Source organism: Amborella trichopoda, chromosome 7, assembly GCF_054954075.1.
Source record: "Amborella trichopoda isolate Santa Cruz 75 chromosome 7, AtrichopodaSantaCruz75HAP2 v2.0, whole genome shotgun sequence".
In the NCBI taxonomy this organism is placed as follows: domain Eukaryota; kingdom Viridiplantae; phylum Streptophyta; class Magnoliopsida; order Amborellales; family Amborellaceae; genus Amborella; species Amborella trichopoda.
Window position 1 is genome coordinate 13,970,899 of NC_142342.1, and position 21,827 is coordinate 13,992,725.

Consider the following 21,827-nt stretch of genomic DNA (forward strand, 5'->3'; position numbering starts at 1 on the left):
CGTACACCACCCGAAATGTCTAAATTCTCAAATTAAACTCCATTTTCTTCTCTTTCAATGGCAGAGCCTAGGCCTTACAGAGAACCCTGAAGTCCATGGGTGAATCTGCAACTAATTCAAGCAAAAATCGTGGCCGTCCAACGATTTTGAAAGATGCTCGAGGCAAAATAGTGGCCATCCAAAGATTCAGAAACTCATCCTCTGAAACCCCAAATCTCCAATGGTTCTGGCTATGCATCGATCCAATGATACGATATGGAGGGTTTATAGCTCTTTTATTTGATATTTGAAATATTCATGCTTTGAACTTTTGAAATCTAGGGTTTTTACTCTAATAGTGTTGCTGAAGGTTAGAGATTTTTAGTCCTTGGTGTTGGTAAGAAATCGTGTTTTTTTTTCCTCTGAAATGTTTTCGGTGATCCAATCAACGAATCAACAGTCGATATGGGCATTTAGTCCTTAACGCCCATGAAGAAATCAAGTGTTTGGAGCAAGAAGTCTAGCGTTTGCGTCTTTACAATGGCTCTGGAGATCAAAGAAACAGTCAATTAGGGGATTTTTAGTCCTTCAATTTGGTGAAGAACTCTGGGGTTTTTGTTATTGAAAATGTCTCTGAGGATCAAAGCGGTGGTGGATAAGTTTGTGAAGGAGTTAAAGGAGGTTCTAGATGCAGATATTCAGGATCGAATCATGAAGGAGAGAGAGATGCAAAGCTACATCGAAGAAAGGGAGCGAGAGGTTGCAGAGAGAGAGGCACCTTGGAAAGCTGAGCTTTCACGAAGAGAGGTAAACTGCTGACACTGTGGGATGATAATTAATAGGATTAACATTTTAAACTGCTTCAAATTTTCCTCGAAATTTTTAAATGAAATTCTTCAACTTTTCAAATTCAAATCCCAACGGTCTCATGATGATACCTTTTCTGAGAGCCATAAAAAACGCACCCCTTTTCTCTACAATTATCAAATCCTCGCCATTTTCAAACCACGAACCAGCTTCTACTAACTTGGTTAATGAATTTAACAGTTTCTGCAACCTCAAAAACTTGAAAAAAGCCCTACCCACCATGGCCATTTTAGAAAGAAATAGAGTTTTCGGAGACCCCATCTCATATTCAGAGCTAATCAACTGTTGCATCAGGCACAAAGCAATCAAAGAAGGTAAGCTCATACATGCTCATATCTCATCTCCTGGTTTCATCCCAAATACATTCTTACTCAACAACATTCTTAATATGTATTCAAAATTTGGCCTTTCAAAGGAAGCCCGCAAAGTTTTCGATAAAATGCTTCATAGAAACGTTGTTTCTTGGACCACCATGATATCGGCATACACTAATACAGGTTCCAATGAGGAAGCTTTGGGACTCCTGGTTTTGATGCATAGAGAGGGTATAATGCCCAATATGTACACTTTTTCTGCTATTTTAAGAGCATGTGGCAAGATTAGAACACTTGAACAGGTGCATGCTTTGATTTTAGAATGTGGGTTAGAATCTGATGTCTTTGTTAGAAGTGCTTTGATCGATATGTATGCAAAAAATGGAGATTTGGAAAGTGGGCTTCGTGTTTTCAATGAAATGGAAACTGGCGATCGAGTTGTTTGGAACTCTATAATTGGGGCAATTGCCCAAAATGGTGATGTAGTTAAGGTATTTAAGTTCTTCGCGAGAATGAAACGGGCTGGCTTTTTCCCAAATGAAGCTACCTTAACCAGTGTCCTTAGAGCTTGTACAGGCTTGGTTTCACTAGAGCTAGGCCAACAAGTACATGCCCTTAGTTTCAAAACTGGCAGGGACTTGATAGTAAATAACGCACTCTTGGACTTGTACTCCAAGTGTGGAAGTCTAGAGGAAGCGAGCTTGGCTTTCGATAAGATGGTAGAGCGAGATGTGATCTCATGGAGTACTATGTTGTTGGGTATGGCTCAAAATGGCCATGGAAAAGGGGCCCTCAACCTCTTTGAAAGAATGAAAGAAACAGGGATCAAACCAAATTATATAACTATGGTGGGTGTTCTTTTTGCTTGTAGCCATGCTGGTTTGGTTAATGATGGATGGAACTATTTCAAATCAATGGAAAAGATTTATGGGGTCAAGCCAGGTAAGGAGCATTATGGATGCATGGTCGATCTCTTAGGGCGAGCAGGGTGTCTCGAAGAAGCTGCAAATTTCATTAGAGAGATGAAATGTGAACCAGATGCTGTTATTTGGAGGACTCTTCTTGGAGCTTGCAGAGTCCACCAAAACGTGGAATTAGCAATACATGCTGCAAAGCGTGTAATCGAACTTGAACCAGAACATGAAGGGAATTACATACTTCTCTCTAACATTTATGCCACTTCTTCTCGGTGGGACAACGTTGTAGAAGTGAGGAGAGAGATGAGTGAGAGAGGAGTGAGAAAGGAGCCAGGATGTAGCTGGATTGATGTAGAGAGAGAAATCCATGTCTTTGTTCTGGGAGATACTTCGCACCCCAGAATGGAGGCCATAGTTAAAGAGCTCAACAGGTTGATGGGAAGAATTAAGGATATAGGATATGTTCCTGATACAAATTTTGTGTTACATGACCTCGAAGATGAACAAAAGGAGGAGGCACTTCGATACCACAGTGAGAAGATGGCCATGGCATTTGGGTTGATTAGCATTCCTAAGGGGAGGCCTGTTAGGATTATGAAGAACTTAAGGATATGTGGTGATTGCCATATATTTGCGAAATTTGTGACCAAGATTGAGAATCGGAGTATAGTGATTAGGGATCCAATGCATTTTCATCATTTTAAGGACGGAGAATGCTCATGTGGGGATTACTGGTGATAATCGAGAAGAGATATGTATGAGGAAAATGGTTGTTGCATCTCCTTGGAGAAATTTTCTCAGGAAAAACAGGACTGTCAAGACAGCAATTTTATGCCCAAAAACCCATGCAACAAAGGCCTTTGGTACACTATACATACTGGAACCTTCAGATCACATACGAATCAGCACTTGGAAATGCAAAGGGACAAAGAGAGGAATGTATAAATTGGCTTGTAGCCATTTTGAATGTTACGGGAGAGGGAGGAATGTATAAATTGGCTTGTAGCCATTTTGAATGTTGAAATTTTGAAACTTGAAATATGAGCTCTACCAGTTTGTTGTATATAATGTGTTGTAAAATGAAGCATGGCTCCGTGAAACATGAGTTTTTGATAAGTATGGCTCTATTAGAAATGAGTTCAAGTTCAAAGGTGACCCATTTGTGTGTAAGAGATGGAGAATATTTCTCCATGTATATAATGAATGTACCTGTGTCAGTTGTTCATGGACTAATATCCTGTATTCCTGCTGCTAATAAATTCAACAATCAATGAAAGCTTGATCACATGATCGACTTCAACATTTGTAATACAACTTGTTGCACTTTTGATTCTTTTGCAGCAGATCCCAATTCACGTATGTTGTCTTTGCTTGCATTTTTTTTTGTAATTTTCTTATTTGCAATTCCACAAAGAATTCATTCGAGAAAGGATAAATCCGTACCACGAATTGATGATATGCTGCTACATTTTATTGTAAGGTTATGATTGTCATAAATAAATTTGTTGTTAACTTGTTGTGTTATAAATAAATTTGTTGTTTTATAGGATCATGTTATTGCCATAATTAGGTTGCATATTTGTGTGAGTCACAGTTTCTTTTGTATTTCCATATGGAAGGTACTTGTCATACTTTTTACGTTTTTGTAGGCTCTTTTCTTATGCTTCTTTGTCATTGAAGTGTTATCATAAGAATGTACATCCTAAATTTTTGAAGCCAAATGGAAGAAAGAGGAAATTTTATTTTGATTTCCATAAAATTTTTGTAATTCATATAGGATTTAGTATTGGGAAATTGGAATCTGAATTATTTTGTTTGGCAGCAATTACCGAAAATAGATCAAAAGCACCATCAAAGAGGTCAAGTTTTATTACAAAATCTAGGACTTAAAACATCCCATTTACCAATACAGAGTTTATTTTTATGTTGAATTTCATTAAGATACCTCCCTCAAAAATATGTGCAAAAAACTTCCAAACTACCCCAATTTTTTTGGGTTTGAACCCCAAAAAGTAGGGGTATTTTGGTAATTTTAGCACAGCTTTGAGTGGATCGAGTCAAATCACCAAATTCATTACCAAATACAAGTACTTCTTGTTGCTCAGGGATAGGAACACACAATTGTTCAGGGTTGGGAACACAAAATTATTTAATGATAAAAATAACCCAAGTTTTGCACTGCAACCCTAATCAACCAAGGCTAGCATGATTAGATATAACTATCAAGAAAAATAAGAAAGGAAAGAAATAAAGATAAGGGAATAGGTATTTTTTTTAGCATTTTATAGGTTCATGTTTTCAGGTATATTAGATTGACGGCCTTTAGCAAGTAAAATGCTTTAACAGTCCAATAATTGACTTTCTAAGTTCTGCAGTTCCTTAACCTTCAAAGTGAAGTTCAAACCTTTACCTAGGAAAGCAGTAATGAGGCAATGGTACGAAGAATTTTATGAAACTTACAACAAACCCTCAATCCATCATATTCTCGTGAAGAAATTTGATGAATTCAACAAGTGAAAGTAAATCAAGACAAAATACGAATGCCACAAAATAATGTATAGATATGAGAGCTGTGCACTATGGATCACAATAATTTATAAATTTTGAGTTAAATTTGCAACTCTTGCGCTATACTTTAAGATCATCAATAGAAGAGATTTATCACAATAAATTAAAAAAAAAGAGTTTTACCTCGATTGAAAAAAAAAATGTGATCCTAAAAGTTAAATACATTTTAAATGGTAAGGTAAGCTACTTTATAAGTGCTACAACCCAGTGAAACAATAACAAAGACAACAGATAAACTGGACCTAAGGTCTTTGTCAGAGTTGGTTGCAACCCACATAGAGGAACCCGCACTCTGATAACAAAGATGAAAGGGCAACTTTGAACATAAAGTGAATGCCTTTTCAAAATGATTGTGACGTTCACCAAGCTAAACTAATTTCCTACCAACCAAAATAGAGATTCATGAGTGGTTTCAACCATGATCAAAGAAACTGGCCATAATAATTTCGAAAAAAAAAAAAAAGAAATTCAAATTTTGAAAGAAGAGTAACCATAAAAAATGAAAATCATTTCATAATGGATCTGAAATGAAATTGCATGAAAGAGAATTAAAAAAGATGTACTGCAAAAAGGAAACGTCAAGAAAGCGGTGAATGTAAATATATCCAATTGAATGACTGTGAACAACATTGTTTGACATAAAGAGTTTCCACGTTATTCTCAAAGAATCATCAGAGAGTTCAGTAAAAAAGTTTGAGATTCTAAAACATAATAATTTAGTGATAATACAATTGCATTTAACAATTACTAAATCTGAAACAATTGAAATATCAAAAAAAAGAAAAGAAAAAAGGAACTACACTCCAACAGAAACAATGATGAGGCAATCTCAATTTGGAAAATCGACACTTGAAGCAACATCCTCCACAAATTGCAAGGAATGAAATAAAAACCATAAATTGTGAACAATATAAGAAACATACATTGATGACATGTTAAAAAAAAAGCTCAAAATACTTCAAATTGAGTCCAATTATGCAAATTAGATCAATTCAGAGAGAAGAAAAACACAAATCAGGGTCCTGAACAAAGCAAAGCCTAACGCTAATTGTTCACAACATGCCGAGACAAATATCAATGGTTCAATACGAAAATACCAACCCTAAAATATCATCATAAACCCAAGGGAAGAAAAGCATTGCAAAAAGAGGCAAATTCGACCACTGGTGTCGATGACAATTATATTCTCTAATATTGAGATCTTGAGACAACTGTATATTTTCATCAAGAGCCAAATTTGACCACTGTATATTCGAAGCATCAAACCCAAATCAAAATAGTGGTAAAACACGTAAAATCGAGAATATGTGAATTCCGGGAGCAATGTGAACTATAAAAATGTTGATATGGAGATCTGCTAATAAATGCTTTGATACTCCCATAACTTCCATGGAAAAGATGGATTTTCATCAGTGAAGCTCCAACTAGAATGCACATATAACCTCACAAGTAGCCAAAACAAAAAAGCTTAAATTCTGAAAATTTTATACGATAAACTGTTGAAATGGGTTCTAATGCTTCAATGGATTGTATGGTGTCACTGTATCTGCGTCAAAGAGGCTCTGATCGTAATACATTTACACTGTAGAATTGGATAAAGGCAAAATGATGAAAGATGATTCCAACATCTGTTGATTTACCAATACTTGAATAGTTGACAAGAGATTCTGAAAATTCCAATATGGAACCTCAAACGAGAACAGAAAAAGAATAATATTCTTTAAAAGCTGAAAAATTGGCAAATTGCTTGGAGAATTACGCAAAAGAGAGTAAATGGACAATCCCATAACTAATACGAGAGATCATGGATCAAAAATAAAAAAAACTTATAATTCAAAATCAAAAGAAAACAAAAACCTAGATTGCCACTAAAAGGGCTCCGATCCAAATAATTCAGAGAGAATAAGTAACAAACCATAGCTTTCCAGTAGATCAGCTCAGATCAAAAGTAGGCGCACAAATATCAAATGTAAAAGACAATAAAAAAAAAAGAAATGATGAAGAATCAGATACTAACCAGTTAAATAGAGGATGCTTTTTGCAAATTGTTAGCAGAGGCAAGAATTCATTTACTTTTCTATATAATATGTATTTTATATTTTTTCGTTTTTTAGGCATTGACGTTTTGTTTTTTTTTCTTAATTTTTTAGGCTTTTTAGTCTCCGATTGTAAGATCCAGTTTAGGCGAAGCAAAAAACCCAGATCAGAATATCATTCAAAAGAAACCAAATTGTAAGATGGTATACTTGGGGTCTCTATCGAAAATGTTGGAAACAAAATAATCCAGTCCATGTTCATGTGCATTGCATACAATTGAACGAAAAGGATATCCCTTAGAATAGAAACTCTGGGAAAAAATAATAAAAATAAAATAAAAATAAAAACTAAAAAGAATATAAAAGGTTCCACTTCATGTTCAAATTACAGCAAAGTTCATCTCTTTATAGTTATGAAATATAAAGAGTTGCTCAAAAGAGCATGCTCATATGCAGAGTTATTCCTGATGATGGTTGAGCAAGGGAGCAAAGAAGTTGAGACTTCTATGAGACTTAGAGGGAAGTGGCATCAGTAAATGCAGGGAAAACATGGAAAATTAGGTGAAACGAATGGGTAATCAGAAAAATATTAGAATTCAAGTCATATTTCAAGGAAATGGGGTTCCCAACTGTGGTCAAATTTCAGTTTTTTTTCCCTCCTTATAATATATAGTAAGATTGTAAGACTCAAAGTCATTTTTGGGTAGTTTTAGCAGTAAGAATTGATATTGGGACGTTGTGCTGCAATGGCCAAACAGCTAACCAATAAAGCCCAAGCCCAATTTGCAGGAATCAAGTCAAACTCAGGAAAGCTATTCAACTTATTGGAATTAAAAAATACACCACACTGCAATACCAAGAAAATAAATAATATGATAGATAAATAAGTAAACCATGGTAATGCTTTGAAAAACTCAATTTTATTGGATCACTAGAAGAAAATAAGAAAAAATCAAAGAGAACATAATGATCCACTCAGAGAGTGCTCTGAACTACTCAATTTTATTGAATCACTTGAAGGAAATAAGAAAAAATCAAAGAGAACATAATGATCTACTCAAGAGACAGCGCTTCCCATTGTTCATTGAAAGCGATTCCCCATGTCTTGGTGGAGTCTACTTGAGGCCATTCCTAAACTCCATGGAGGCTACACACTCTGACCATTAATTACCATCGGATGCTATCTTCAACATGAAAAAAGTGGGAGATTTTACATGCTCATCAAGAATCGAACATAGCTTCTTCGTATTGTTTGGCGAAGAGAGTACTAGCACTCTCAGAAGCCACTGTTTGGAGGACTCACTCCCAGATTTCCTATTCTTATCTCTTTATGATGCTGCAAGAAGTCCTTATAAGAGAGCTGTAACATAACTTTTATATTGCATTTTTTTCTCTTCTCATCAATGACCATGGGCAGGGGCCCAAAATCCCCATTGATTTACCCAAAACAAATAACAATCCAGTAGCTCAAGAAAATGAAAAATATAAAACATCCATTTCATCAAAATTTAAAATTGTAAATCTAGCAGCACTGTTGGAAAACTCAACGAGTTCAAATCGGACTTGCCTGAGTTACTTGGACTCAGCAAGCAGGCTCCAACCAAGCCCAGAACCAAACACAAGGGAACGGGCCAGGCCAGTCCCAATATTTCTATTCTTTTGGGACTCGGCCAAGTCACTGCCAGATTTGGTTGTCTGGGCGGTTGTCTGGGCTTGGAACCCTATCGAGTTTCAACAAGTGTCCCTGTTTGTTAACATTGCTTACAGTAAATTGCCCAGTCTTTATTTTCTTGATGGTTATATATGTAGCACCATTTTTTTTATAGTTGTACATATAGCACCGTTGACAGAGTAGGATGAGAACAAGAAGCTAAAACATATATGTAACTTAGAGAAGTGTGAAATAGGAAATTGCAGGGAGACATGGAAAATTGAAGTTCAATTCAAGGATAAGAGTTATCCACAGATTCCAAGAGTGTTATTCAATAATAATTGAACTCATGATAAAACCATAATAAGGACGTAAATAATATGTCGAAAACATGTATGACTATGACGAAAACCAGGTATTCATGGTGATGATCTGAACTACTCAATTTTATTGAATCACAACATGCAAAATAAGAAGTGAACAGTCCTCGGTACACATAATCGCAACTTTCCTTGTTTTTCTTCTTTACTAATACTAAGCAAAATAACAGATCAAAATCCAATAAGACCTATACAACCCATTCCCAATTTCGCATCAATCAAAATTCTAAAAAAATCAATCCGAATAAGAGAAGAGTACAAAAACAAAATTAAATCTGACCGACTCTATGTAATTTAAATAATCAGATCAAGCATGTTTTGCCTTGAATTCCTTCATAAAGGCAACCAATTTCTCTACCCCAGCCAAAGGCATCGCATTATAGATCTAGGCTCGAACCCCACCCACCGATCGATCACCCTTGAGTAAAACCATGCCCTGACTAGCTGCCTGCTTAATAAAGCCTACTTCTAACTTGAAGGTCTTCAGAGTAAAGGGAACATTCATAAGAGAGCGAACTGATTTCTCGACTGGGCACTTGTAAAATCCACCACTCTTCATCAATAGCATCGTAGAGAATCGAAGCTTTCTCCAAATTCTTCTTCGCAATGGCCTCCAAATCATCTTGAGCAACAAGATCTTCAAAAACCAATCCAAATGTAAATTGCATAACATGGGGGAGTGTTATAGAGAGATTTGTTATCAGCATGGATCTTGTAATGAAGCATAAGGCGTGATTTCCTATGCATTTCCAAGAAGATCCTTCCTTATGGTAACAATAGTTACACCAGATGGACCCACATTCTTCTGAGCCCGGCATAAATGATGTTGGGTTTATGTTGCCATGAAAGGCTTTACGAGTAATTGTAATAAAAACATTTAATATAGTGGAATATGTACTCAGTGGGAGTGTGGTCACTCGTGGACCAGACTATAAAAACAGTGCTTGCAGATACCATTCTGTCCTTGACGGTCTAGGCCGGTCGGTTGCGAAAAACCCATGTTACCTGAGCATAGAATATAACTGATAAGAGTTCTAATGGGTCATCCCTTGACAAAGTCGGAGTATGCTTGGATGAGTGAGCCGAGGGACTGTGTGACCCTTGTGTGTGATGGTGGCCTATAGAGACTGGGGCCAAATCCTCATCCATATACCATCACATAGCATGCATATTGAGAGACCGTTTCGGGAAATCAATCCACTTTCAGGGTGAAGCATATGCATATGCGAGAGATACCCCTATGCACCATAGGAGTTGTGGTCGCATCAAGTCTAAGTGACTTTGACTTGTCTCTAGGGGAAAACTTGAAATCCACAGATTGGGATTGCGACCCCTTAGCTCATTGCCCAGACTTTGGTGACCCGTTAATGAGGCCTTGCTTGACCTGTGGGTCTTGGGAAACACTGGGTTGGTCTGATAAAGTAAGTGTGGTATATAGTCCATAGTTCAAGGTGGAGTATCCCATAATTGTTGATTCAATTCCTAAACCATATGGATCATTTTCCCATCAAATTAATTTAATTGTATTTTTTTTATGATGAAAATTATTTTAGAATTTTAAAAACCTTTGGATATTTTATTTATAATTTTTGGGTTTATAATATTAAAGATATTGATTTTATAATGGTTTAAATATTCAAATAATATTTTAAAAATTATTTTATTAATTTTAAATATATAAAATTTTCATGGGGCCCATTGTGCACATGAGCCCACCATATTTCAAGAAGGTGGAGCCCATGAGTGCCTTCCTTGGGTGGCACACCCCACCCTTTGTTCTCTTTCTAATTTTCTAAGATATGGCATATGGCCATATGGTTGGTATCTTAGTTAGCAAGTCGAGAACTATCAATAAATCGGCTTACCATAAAATTGAAAGGACATCATTTTTATTTTAAAAATTTGGATGAAAAGATTGGGTTAAAAATACGGATCAGCAAAAATACTTCCTGGAAAGATATCGCCAATATATCGGACTAGGCTCAAAAAATAGAGTAAAAAAATCGGATAAGTTAAAATGTTATAAAATTGGAAATTCTAAAAAATAAAAATTATGTCAATGCCATCAATAACTAATCCATCCATAAAACCTTTACTAAACTAATATAATTAAGTCAATTAATTTAGATATCACATGACTCTCATCCAATATTAAATATAGAATTAATTAAAAATATTTGAAATTATGCATAAGGCATGGTAGAGTCAAAAAAAAAGTTGGGAGTTTCGGAAAGTGCAATCCCCAAATCATGTAGTCATCCATCATCATCATCTGATGAGGCGTCAAACCTCTTCAAGCAATGAACCAAGTTATTCAAGATTAATTGCATTACAATATAGAATTTCATTTTCATGCGATGCAACCATCATTTTCGAGTTCACTCGTATGTAAACCAAGTCGGTTAACATAGTTGGTGTCAATCTATTCTTTTTTTTTATCTGAGTTGCCTCAAAAGCACTCCAATTTCTTTCACACGCTGATGAGCTTCATGGATGGCTCAAAATCCGAATGGCAACCATTCAAACCAAGGAATGTTTTCTCTACATACTTCCCACCAAACTCTTGCATAAAGAGAAATTTTTTAGCCACAAGATACAATTAAACGTAGGATAAAATTTATTTTCTTAAAATATTGAAAAATAAATAATACAAAAAAATACAAAAATCTAATAATCAATAAGATACTTACGAGGTTGTGTTGTTGACAATAATCCTAAAGCAACACTATCAAATATATTTGAATCTCGCGCATGATACTTTAACAACTCTGAAAAGAATACAATTTTATGTTCTGACTGGATCATTGAATTTGAAATCAAAGTAAAGCCAGCATTCACTTCAGGATTATCAAGTTTAACAAACCTACCATACGTTAAAGTTGGATTAAGAAATGCGGCAGCAGCATGAATGGGGTAAATTATATTTCCCTTTCGCCTCTTTTCAAATATCTTCACCAATTCAAGATACCTAGATTCATTGTCATTACAATTTCTCTTTAGTGCTTTCCTTGTCATTTCCATTGCTTCATATAAATATCTCATGGTTGACCCCTCACTATCACCCAAACGAAGCACCTTGATAAGAGGCGTTAATGTAGTGATTGCATTTGTCGCATCATTCCAAAATTTGGAACTTTGAATTATTTCTATCATTTTTATACCATTTTTACTCTTGCTTTAAGTTATAGCTCTCCACTCAAAAGATGCAACCATCACTATCAAACCCTCTTCTACTTACGATACGGATTGAACCATCAAAAAGTCAGTGGCAAATCTAGTTTTACCATACTTTTTCAATTTCCTTCCATTAGTGTGTTTTCTCATTAAATCTAAAACAATGGTATGCCGATACATAAAAATTACTATTAACTTAGCATCCTTAATGACATTTTGTACCCAAATAACATTTTTATCATTATCTTCTAGAATTAAATTCAACCCGTGGGTAGCACACTGTGTTTTATGAATATGAGAGAATTTCGATTCTATTAGATCACCAGCAAGTACATAATTTGATCCATTATCAGTAACAAGATGAACGATATTTTGTGGTCTAAACTCCTCAATGACTTGAACAATAATCTTTTCAAGAAATAATTCAGTTATGCTATACTCAGATACCTCAAATGTATTTATAAAAACTTATCCCTTTGGACAAGATGCAACAACATTGATGAGTGACCGATTTTCATATTTGACCAGAGATCTGACATCAAATTACATCTTGATTGAACCCATGACTCTTTTATTGAAACTACATATGCATTCACATCTGTCTTAAGTTCTTGTACCAGTTTAGTACGAACATATGAGTAACTTGACAATCTGTAACCAACATCAAAATTGATACATGCATTTATCATATTGACAAATGATTGTGCATTGATAATATTAAATACCATATTATTTATAATAAATGCACGAACAACTTCTTTGTCAATAAAATCTTTACTTTTCTTATTCAACAATGACGTTAAAGAACTTTGTTGCAAACGGGAACTGCCAGTAGAGGTACCTAAGTTTATTGAATATTGATCAACATTTTGAACATATGATGTAATTTTGTTATTCTTCTTTGGAGGCTTAGAAGACACCTTGTGTATCGCAAAAATAACCATAGCTTGTACATCATCCGGTACTTGAGGACAAGCTTTTATATCAATCTCTTATTCTCTTGACAAGTGATATTTGAATCTTATTATCCCTCCAAAAAATCCTTCACCGCAAAAATTGCAATATAATTTATGTCCTCTTTCTTCACAATAATCCTAAAATGGATCTTTTGACCTAACGATGGTATCTTCTTTCTTGTTTCTTAATAAAAAAAAAAGAAAAGAAGAATATAAGTATACACACATTAGGGGTTCATGCTCTTTATAAAAAATAAAATAATAAGTTCATGATAAATACACCATATGAATTTCTTCATTAAATGTTTTAACAAACATTACACCTACTTAGTACCATAGTTAGCAAGTCGAGGACTATCAATAAATCGGCTTACCATAAAATCGATAAGAAATCGTTTTTATTTTAAAAAATACACCATATATATTTTCACATTAAATAATTTAACAAAGATCACACCTATTTAAATACATATAAAAAAAAGTACACCATATAAAATTTCACATTAAATACTTCAACAAATATCAAATCTACTTAAATACATATAAAAAAAATACATCATATAATTTTTCTCATTAAATACTTTAGCAAATATCAACATACCCAAAAAAAAGACAATTTTTTTTATCATTAAATGCTTTAACTATGGTTTAGTCACTTTATAACTATAGTTAATGATAAGGGCTTGTACTTTATATACATGTTTTCGTTAAAAACAATGTATCATTGCTTCATTTGTTTTGTAAGTTTGTGTTGAGCTATGAGGAACTGCCATGGCTTCCAATGCTTTAAGGGCATCTATAGCGCATCACTTTGGGGATGGAACAGTTGGGAAGACCTACATTTCTAGATAATGAAATGGGGGAATGAAATGGGAAGACTTGCGTTTTCGCTGTAAGATTCATAGAGGAATGAAATGGTGGTTTTCTCTATTAGATAAAGAAAATGAAATGGGGATGTTCTTTGTTAGAGAGAGAAAATAAAATGGGGGTTTTCTCTGTTAGATAGAGAAAATGAAATGGGGGGTTTTCTCTGTTAGAAAGATAAAATGAAATGGGAGTTCTCTCTATTAGAAATAGAAAATGAAATGGGGATTTTCTCTGTTAGAGAGAGAAAATGAAATGGGAGATACACAAATTGCTTTGCATGAGCAAGAATATTATGGTTCAATGGGGTTTTTTCTGTAATTTGCAGGAGCAAAAAGATTGTGGTTCAATGGAGTTTTTCTCTGTAATTTGCAGAAGCAAGAAGATTGTGGTTCAATAGGGTTTTTCTGTAATTTGCAAGATCCTAAAATCACTCTGAAGTCTGGATTGGAAGAAAAATCCATTTAGGTTTGTTGATTTTAAGGTTTTTTTCGTTTAAGTTTTTGTATGCATTTAAGGATTCCATAAATATTAAAGGTTTAATGTATATGCTTTCCAGGAGAATCTCTCATGATCCTTTGACATGGCATTTATGTATCCATTGGCATGCCTAAACAAAGGCAGCCATATGTTTCTAAACTGTCTTATAGATTATTCATCACAGAAATCTAGTTTTTGCATCTATATGATTTTTTTTATTCTGCATCTATATGATTTTTTATACACAATAATTTCCTTTACACAATGATTCACAAGCAAACAAGATTTCCTTTGCAAAATAACTACTGAAATATGCATCGACAAGTTTACGATAGAAAGAAAAAGAAAAAAAAATCATGCCTTCAATTTGTAAGTGCGGATTTGAAGAAGAAGAACACGATTTTGGCTTAAACCCTAAGTGCTAACAATACATAAATCCATTGGGGATAAAAATTTTCATTTTTGGATTTTTTTTGTGGAAATAATATGTTTTTTTAGAAATTACACATATCAGGAAAAAAATTGTTTCTCTTTTTTTAAAAAAAATACAAGTAAAAATGCGTTTTCGTGGTCCCGTTAAATTCGTTCTTCATAAAAACACGTTTTTAACGTTATTATGAAAACAACGTGTTCTTTTTACGAACTTTTCAAAAAAATGTCGTTTTTAACGTTTTTGAAACAATCGGCCATTAATCACCGATTTGCTAACTATGGTTGGTATATATTGACTAAATATTGAGTTGATATAATTTTGAAAGATTTCGTGAAAGTATGAATAGACATGTTCTATTTTATGGAATGCACAATTTTTTGATTAAAATAATTTCTATTGATGGGAAAATAGTTTAAAAAAGGGGGATAAGTGTTCATACATATTTCATAATGCTGATGGCCCATCCATGGAATAGATGGCTCAGATCTCTCACCCCACAAGTTACCCTAATCAACAGTTCACATTCAATCTCACTAGAAGAGGAAAACTATGAGAACACCTAAGAAACCCTAAACCCAATTTTTCACTATAAATAGGGGTGTACCACCCCCCCAACCCTATTATCTAGACATCTCTCTTCCCTGTCTTCCCTCTCTAAGGGGTACGCCCCACTTTCTCTCCTCTCCTTCTCTCTCTAAACCTCTCTCCTCCTCTCCCCCTCTCTCTCTAAACCTCTCTCTCTCCTAGACCATCTTTAGAGGGGCACACCCTAACCCTAGGCCATCACCTAATTCTCTCTCTCTCATCTTGATTAAACCTAAGGGTTGGGTAGTAGATGATATGCTAAACTAGGTATTGAGGGTTAAGACCTAAGTTCAAAGCTTGAGAGTTCTAAAAGGTTCCATAGAATAGTTTAACCTAAAAATTGCTTTCCCAGTTGATATTGAAGCTAGATCGCTGATCACGTACCATCAGATGGCAGTGATTAAGTGTGAGGTATAATAAAACTAGTTGAGGTAATCTCTGACGCTCGCTACATTTATTTCTTGCAATTTTATCTTTATATTCTCAAGCATAAGAAATAGTTATTTAAATGGCATCAAGTCTTAAGATCTTAGCTTTATTGTTTTGTTGATTTTATTTGAAGCAATGGTTTACAAAACGAATCGGTGATCCGGATAGGGCTTCCAAAAAACCGATCCAGATCGGCGAATCGGTGATCCGGATCGGGAATCGAGTGAATCGGTCAGAATAAAGCTTAAAAAAATCCGAAAAAATTATTAAAATTCATTATAAATATTTTTTTTTAAGAATTCAATAAGAAATGAGGGTACTCCATTAAGAATTTTCATGTTTTTGAATGAATATGCGAATATTGATATGTTCTTTCCCTACATGAACCGCCATTCAGCAATTAATTTACATCACACAAAATGATAAACATAGAATTATCATGGAATAAGTATATCAACATACATGGACTACAATAAAGCATAAAATTAGTAACATATGATCTAAAAATAAAATGATAGACGACGTTATTGTTCTTCTTGGTCACGCTGGTGCCATTGATTGAATTCGTTTAACAATTCATTGATTCGATCTAAAAACGAATCATCGATATTAGCAGGCGTCTGACTATTCCCAAATCCTTGAGTGTTAGTGTTTTGTTGTGTTCCCAATCTAAAATCCCCGAAGATTGTCCATCCTTCATGCTCACCTGCACTGTCGTGCTTATCCCTACACTGTTGCTGTTGGGACTCGATATGTGAATAATATGGCTGGAATAGGATGGCCTCAGAATCATCATCTCTCTCATTTCTCTTTGAATAATATGGATTAAAAAAAAAAAAAACAAATTTTCAAAAAATTCGATCATGGATTAAAAAAAAAAATCACAAATTTTCAAAAAATTCTATCATGGATTACAAAAAAAAATTCGATCATGAATTAAAAAAAAAAAATCACAAATTTTCAAAAAATTCAATCATGGATTACAAAAAATTCGATCATGGATTACATAAAATTCGATCATGGATTACAAAAAAAAACAAAAAATTCAATCGTGGATTACAAGAAAAGAAAAAAACAATTCGATCATGGATTATAAAAAATTCAATCATGGATTACAAAAAACTCTATCATGGGTTACAAAAAAAACAAAAAACAAGAAATTCGATCATGGATTACAAAAAAAAAACAAACATTTCGATCATGGATTACAAAAAAAAAACAAACATTTCGATCATGTATTACAAAACATTCGATCATGGATTACAAAAAATTCTATCATGGGTTACAAAAAAAAAAAAAAACTTTGATCATGGATTACAAGAAAAAAAAACAAACATTTCGAACATGGATTACAAAAAATTCGATCATGGATTACAAAAATTCTATCATGGGTTACAAAAAAAAAAAAAAACAAAAAATTCGATCATGGATTACAAAAAAATCGATCAAGTATTACAAAAAAATCTATCATGGATTACAAAAAAATAAAAAATAAAAATAAAAATAAAAATAAAAATAAAAAAAATAAAAAAATAAAAAATCCGTACGGGACTCGCCGATTCACTATACGGACTCGCCGATTCCGTACAGTGACTCGGCGAGTCACTGTACAGAATCGTCCTGTTCTTTCTAGAACCGGATGATTCCCGTTTTTTTCGTCGATTCGATCCGTCCATGGCGATTCCCGAGTCGAACCAGGCGAGTCCGGTTCGACTCGACGTTTTTTTAAACACTGATTTGAAGTATTTGTTATTGTAATAAGACCACTTATAAGTGATCTTTTGCCAAAACAAAAGGGGTGAAAAAATATATATATATAGTAATGATCCTATAGGACCTTCTTCCACCCATGTGTGTAAGACCCAAAGGATCACCATTAAATTTGATACAAATCCCTAAAAAAGTTATCACATGATAGTTGGATTTGATTTTTTTAGACATCTGTGCCAAATTTAATGGTAATCCTTTGAGGTCCTACACACGTGGGTTGGAGAGGATGCTATAGGATCATTTCTCACATATATATATATATATATATATATATATATATATATACCACTTTTCGCCCGGAGATCTACAGCACTGTCTTTTGATTAGGTTTTATCTATTTTGATTGATTGCTTTTAGGTTTAAGTCTATGGAGATTCGACTATTGCGGATAACAGAGTTATAATAAATAAGTAAACAGCAAGCTGTTATATTGGATTAATGATTGTAAAATTCTGTAGTAATTTAAACAGAATAGTATGATTCCTATGAAAGGAATTATCGAGATGTCAATTACAATCCACTGAGCATAACTAATATTACCTATTTTAATATTAAATAGAATTTTAAACTGCATGGAATTTTTCCAGGAAATCACACTAGCATCTTATTATCATTTACAGGGAAGATTACAAGGAAATATTACAGAGGAAATAAAAACAGGAAAGCAAGAAATAAAAACTAGAAATGCATAAACGAAAAAGGGAGCATAAGACTTACTGGGTACATATACAGTAACTGGAAAAGAGTTTCCAGTGGTGAGGACAGTAAGAAGGCAAATTATTGATATTGCAATCACACATTAAGAGTGAGGAGAGAGAGAACCTGGTCCAGCTATGAGGGCAATGATAGCTGTGAATGGGAACAGTTGCAGAGTTCGGGTGCAGGTGTAGATCAGAGGTGTACAGGTGCAGAGCAGAGGTGCAGAGGTTCAGGTGGCCTGAGGTTGTTGGTAGTTTGAGGTTACAGGTGGTCTGAGGTTACAGGAGGTCTGAGGTTACAGGAGGTCTGAGGTTAACGGAGGTCTGAGGTCGGTAGCAGAGTTTGGTTAAAACTTAGCGACTTCAGAGAGAGAGACCCAGCGGCTATCGGGTAAAGGTTGTGAGGTTGGTCAAGGCTTCAGGTAAGGTTGAAGGCTTCAGGTAAGATTGAGAGGCTTTAGGTAGGTTGAAGGCTTCGGGTAGGTTGAGAGGCTTCAGGTAGGTTGAAGGCTTCGGGTAGGTTGAGAGGCTTCGGGTAGGTTGAGAGGCTTCAGGTAGGTTGAAGGCTTCGGGTAGGTTGAGAGGCTTCAGGTAGGTTGAAGGCTTCGGGTAGGTTGAAGGCTTAGGTTGAAGGAAAGGTTTGGCTCTGGAAGAGGAGAGGAGTGAGGCCCTGCCTTGAATGAAGGAGGTGCTTCCTTCTTATAGGAGTCGGAGGAGATTCCTTTGGCTTTACAGCTGGCCATTAGGTTAGAAGAGGACAACAAATGAGGTGGATAGCTTTGTCGGTGGAGGAAAGCAGCTGGCAAGAGGACAAATTAGGTAGATGCTCTTGTCGGCCATTGGTGATAAAGGAAGACAGCTGGCAACTGTTTTGTATAGGACAGAAAAGGAAAAGAGAGGTCATATGTGGACAGCATATGTGAACAAAGAGAAGGGAATCTTTTGGTGCATATGGACAAAGGAGAGGGGCCCAGATGTCTGCGAATACGACAAGAGGAGGTGTCGGTGGTATATGACAAAAGTGCTAGTGGACAAAACATGAGCATAGGAGGATGCTGTAAAAAGTAAAATAAAGGTAAAGTAAAAAGTAAAGTAAACTATTTCGGCTCTTTTGGCCTTATTACAATGAGTGTCCTTCTTTGGTGGTAGGACCCATATTATCTTTTCTTTTTGCAAGGTGATGATTATGGTCTCTGGCTAAACTCATCCGGATCGTCTTCTTCTGGATCTGTTTCATCTGGATCTGTTTCGTCTGGATCCTTTTGACTGAGCTGAAGATACCTATTGATGTGTAGTGGAGAGGACTGAACTGTTTCTTCGGAAGATGTAGGTTTTCTTCCTGCTTCAGCAAATATCTCTTTCATTTGTTTTTCAATTCGTCCTTGGAAGCATGAGGGTTGGTTTGAAGCATGTTCCTTAAATAAGTAGGAAAGTCAAATGAAGTGTTTGGAGTATTTGGGTCTTTCTGGTATATAGGTGATTCAGGAGGTATTCTCTTTGGGGTGGCTTTAGTGAGATCCATTTGGAAGATATCCCACCATTTGACAGAGATAGTCTTTCCCAAACGAGGGATATAAGTATAATCATTTGAAGTATTAGGGGAGATGGTATAATCCCATTTCATAATCCAAGGGATTTGGTATAGGGCCATGAAGTAAAGGTGAGTATCAACTGTATTATTGGTATTATTGTATTGTATAAATTGTTCCTGCAAATCCTTGAAGGCAGGAGGTAAAATCATAGCAGTTGATCCCCACACAAAAAACCAGTTTTGAAACCAGGTGGGGAATCTTTCGAAAATTGGTAGCCGGAACTGTAAATACCAGCTATGAGTATTGTTGGGGTTTTGGTAGTAGAAAAATTTATGCCAAGCTTCTATATACTCAGCGTATTTGAAATATTTGTAAGAAAAATCAGAATTTTGTATTTTCTTCCCATGTGCGGGATTAGAACCCCACTCAGTATAAGGAAGGAGCTTTTTTATTTGCACCTTTGAATAGGCTATGATTCTGGTGTTTTGTTGGAAATAATGGACAACAGAGATGGATCCTGTTTCCATTAGAATTGCTTCATAGTATTCTCTGGTCTTAACCCCGTTGATAGGATTAAGATGATTTAATAGATATAATGGTGCGAGCTTGCTTGGGTCCATGTGAACCTGCTGATGCTCTATGGAAATATCGATTAGAAAGGCTCTTTCAATGTATTCAGATCTGGGAGTATTGGTTGGAAGAGTGGACTTGGATTGGGCAGGTGAAAAAGTAGGAGTTGAAGTACGAGCCTCTGGGTATGTGATTTGATGTACTGGTGATTGAGATGGTGAGCGAATATTCAGGGGTAAGGGTTCCCCTTCATATGGGACTAAAGAATTCATGGGTTGTTTTCCCCGGCGAGTATTGCTTCGGGAACCCATATTTAAGGATGAAAGATCCTTATCAGAGAGATTATCTTTGAATAATTGAAGTGCAAGTGAAAGTGGTGATTCGTCGTTGGCGTCAGTGTGGCCCCCCCTGCAAAAATTCTCGGGTTAGAAAATCGGGTAAAGAATTGGAAGACCCGGGAAGATGTTCAATGGAAAAATCAAAGGCAGAAAGTATGGCCTGCCATCTAGCAAATATTTGTTTAGAAATCAAATTTTTAACATCTTTTTGCAGAATATCTTTGGCTGCTTTGCAGTCTGTGCGTATAAGAAAAGGTTGATTTAAAATATCACTTTGGAATTTTGTAACACAATGAACAATGGCTAATAACTCTTTTTTCACCATTGAGTAATTTGATTGGGTAGAATTCCAAGTGTTTGAAGTATATCGTATTAATTGTTCTTTGGTATCTACTTGTTGTTTGAGTATACCACCAAGTCCTTTATCGGAGGCATCACATTCGATTATTTTGAAAGCAGTGGGATGAGGAAGAGAAAGGCATTCAAGGGTTTTTACCTTACTCTTTATTACCTTTATTGCGTGAGTATGAATGTCAGACCAAGGAGGAGGATTCTTCTTGAGTCTATCATATAATGGTTTAGAATCCAAAGCAAGGTTAGGATAGAAATCACTTACGTAATTGAGGCATCCTAAAAACCTTTGTAACTCTGTTTTATCAAGAATCTTATCAGGAAATTTATCAGCAAAAGCTATAGATCTATCTATTGGAATAATGGTGCCATGATGTATCATATGTCCTAGAAATCTGATATTGGTTTTGAAAAGTGTAATCTTTTTGGCAGAAACCACTAAGCCTGCTTGGCTAACAGCATGGATAAATGTATTTATGTGTTTTATGTGTTGATCAATTGATTCAGAGAATATTAAGACATCATCAATATAAACTATCATAAAAGGGTAGTAAGAGTTGAAAACATCATTCATTATTTTTTGAAATTCTGATGGTGCATTTTTTAATCCAAAGGGCATTACATTCCATTCGTATTGTCCAAAGGGAACATTGAATGCAGTTTTGTATTTATCTTGTTCCTGGATCTGGATTTGCCAGTAACCTGATTTCATATCAAAAATATGCAAGCCTGAGCAACTCTGTCTAATAAATCTTTTTTATTAGGTATTGGATATCTAATCCATTGTAATACTTTATTTAATGGTTTATAGTTTATTACCAATCTAGGAACTCCTCTTTCTTTTTTCAGCATTTTTGTTAACATAAAAAGCTGCACAGCTCCAAGGTGAAGAACTTGGTCTAATGAGCTTTCGCTGTAGGAGTTTTGCTATTTCG

General features: G+C 35.1%; 1 protein-coding gene and 1 pseudogene across 3 annotated transcripts; one reads left to right on the top strand and one right to left on the bottom strand.

Moving 5' to 3' along the window:
• Nucleotides 1-144: 144 nt before the first annotated feature.
• On the top strand, nucleotides 145-3,386 carry LOC105420231 (pentatricopeptide repeat-containing protein At2g03880, mitochondrial-like). Of its 3 annotated transcripts, XM_088872168.1 has the most exons (3): nucleotides 145-786; nucleotides 1,027-1,160; nucleotides 1,344-3,386. In XM_088872168.1, the coding sequence occupies exons 2-3, from the start codon at nucleotides 1,067-1,069 to the stop codon at nucleotides 2,813-2,815; spliced, it is 1,566 nt and encodes a 521-aa protein (XP_088728294.1). In that variant the 5' UTR covers nucleotides 145-786; nucleotides 1,027-1,066; the 3' UTR covers nucleotides 2,816-3,386. The 3 variants fall into 3 exon arrangements, with proteins under 3 accessions (XP_088728294.1, XP_011621300.1, XP_020519511.1); XM_011622998.3 differs by having other exon boundaries at nucleotides 1,027-3,386; XM_020663852.2 differs by lacking the exon at nucleotides 1,027-1,160.
• A 5,464-nt stretch (nucleotides 3,387-8,850) lies between these two features.
• The window catches only part of LOC18428561 (phosphoserine aminotransferase 1, chloroplastic-like), a 39,286-nt pseudogene continuing 26,309 nt past the window's right edge, over nucleotides 8,851-21,827 (bottom strand).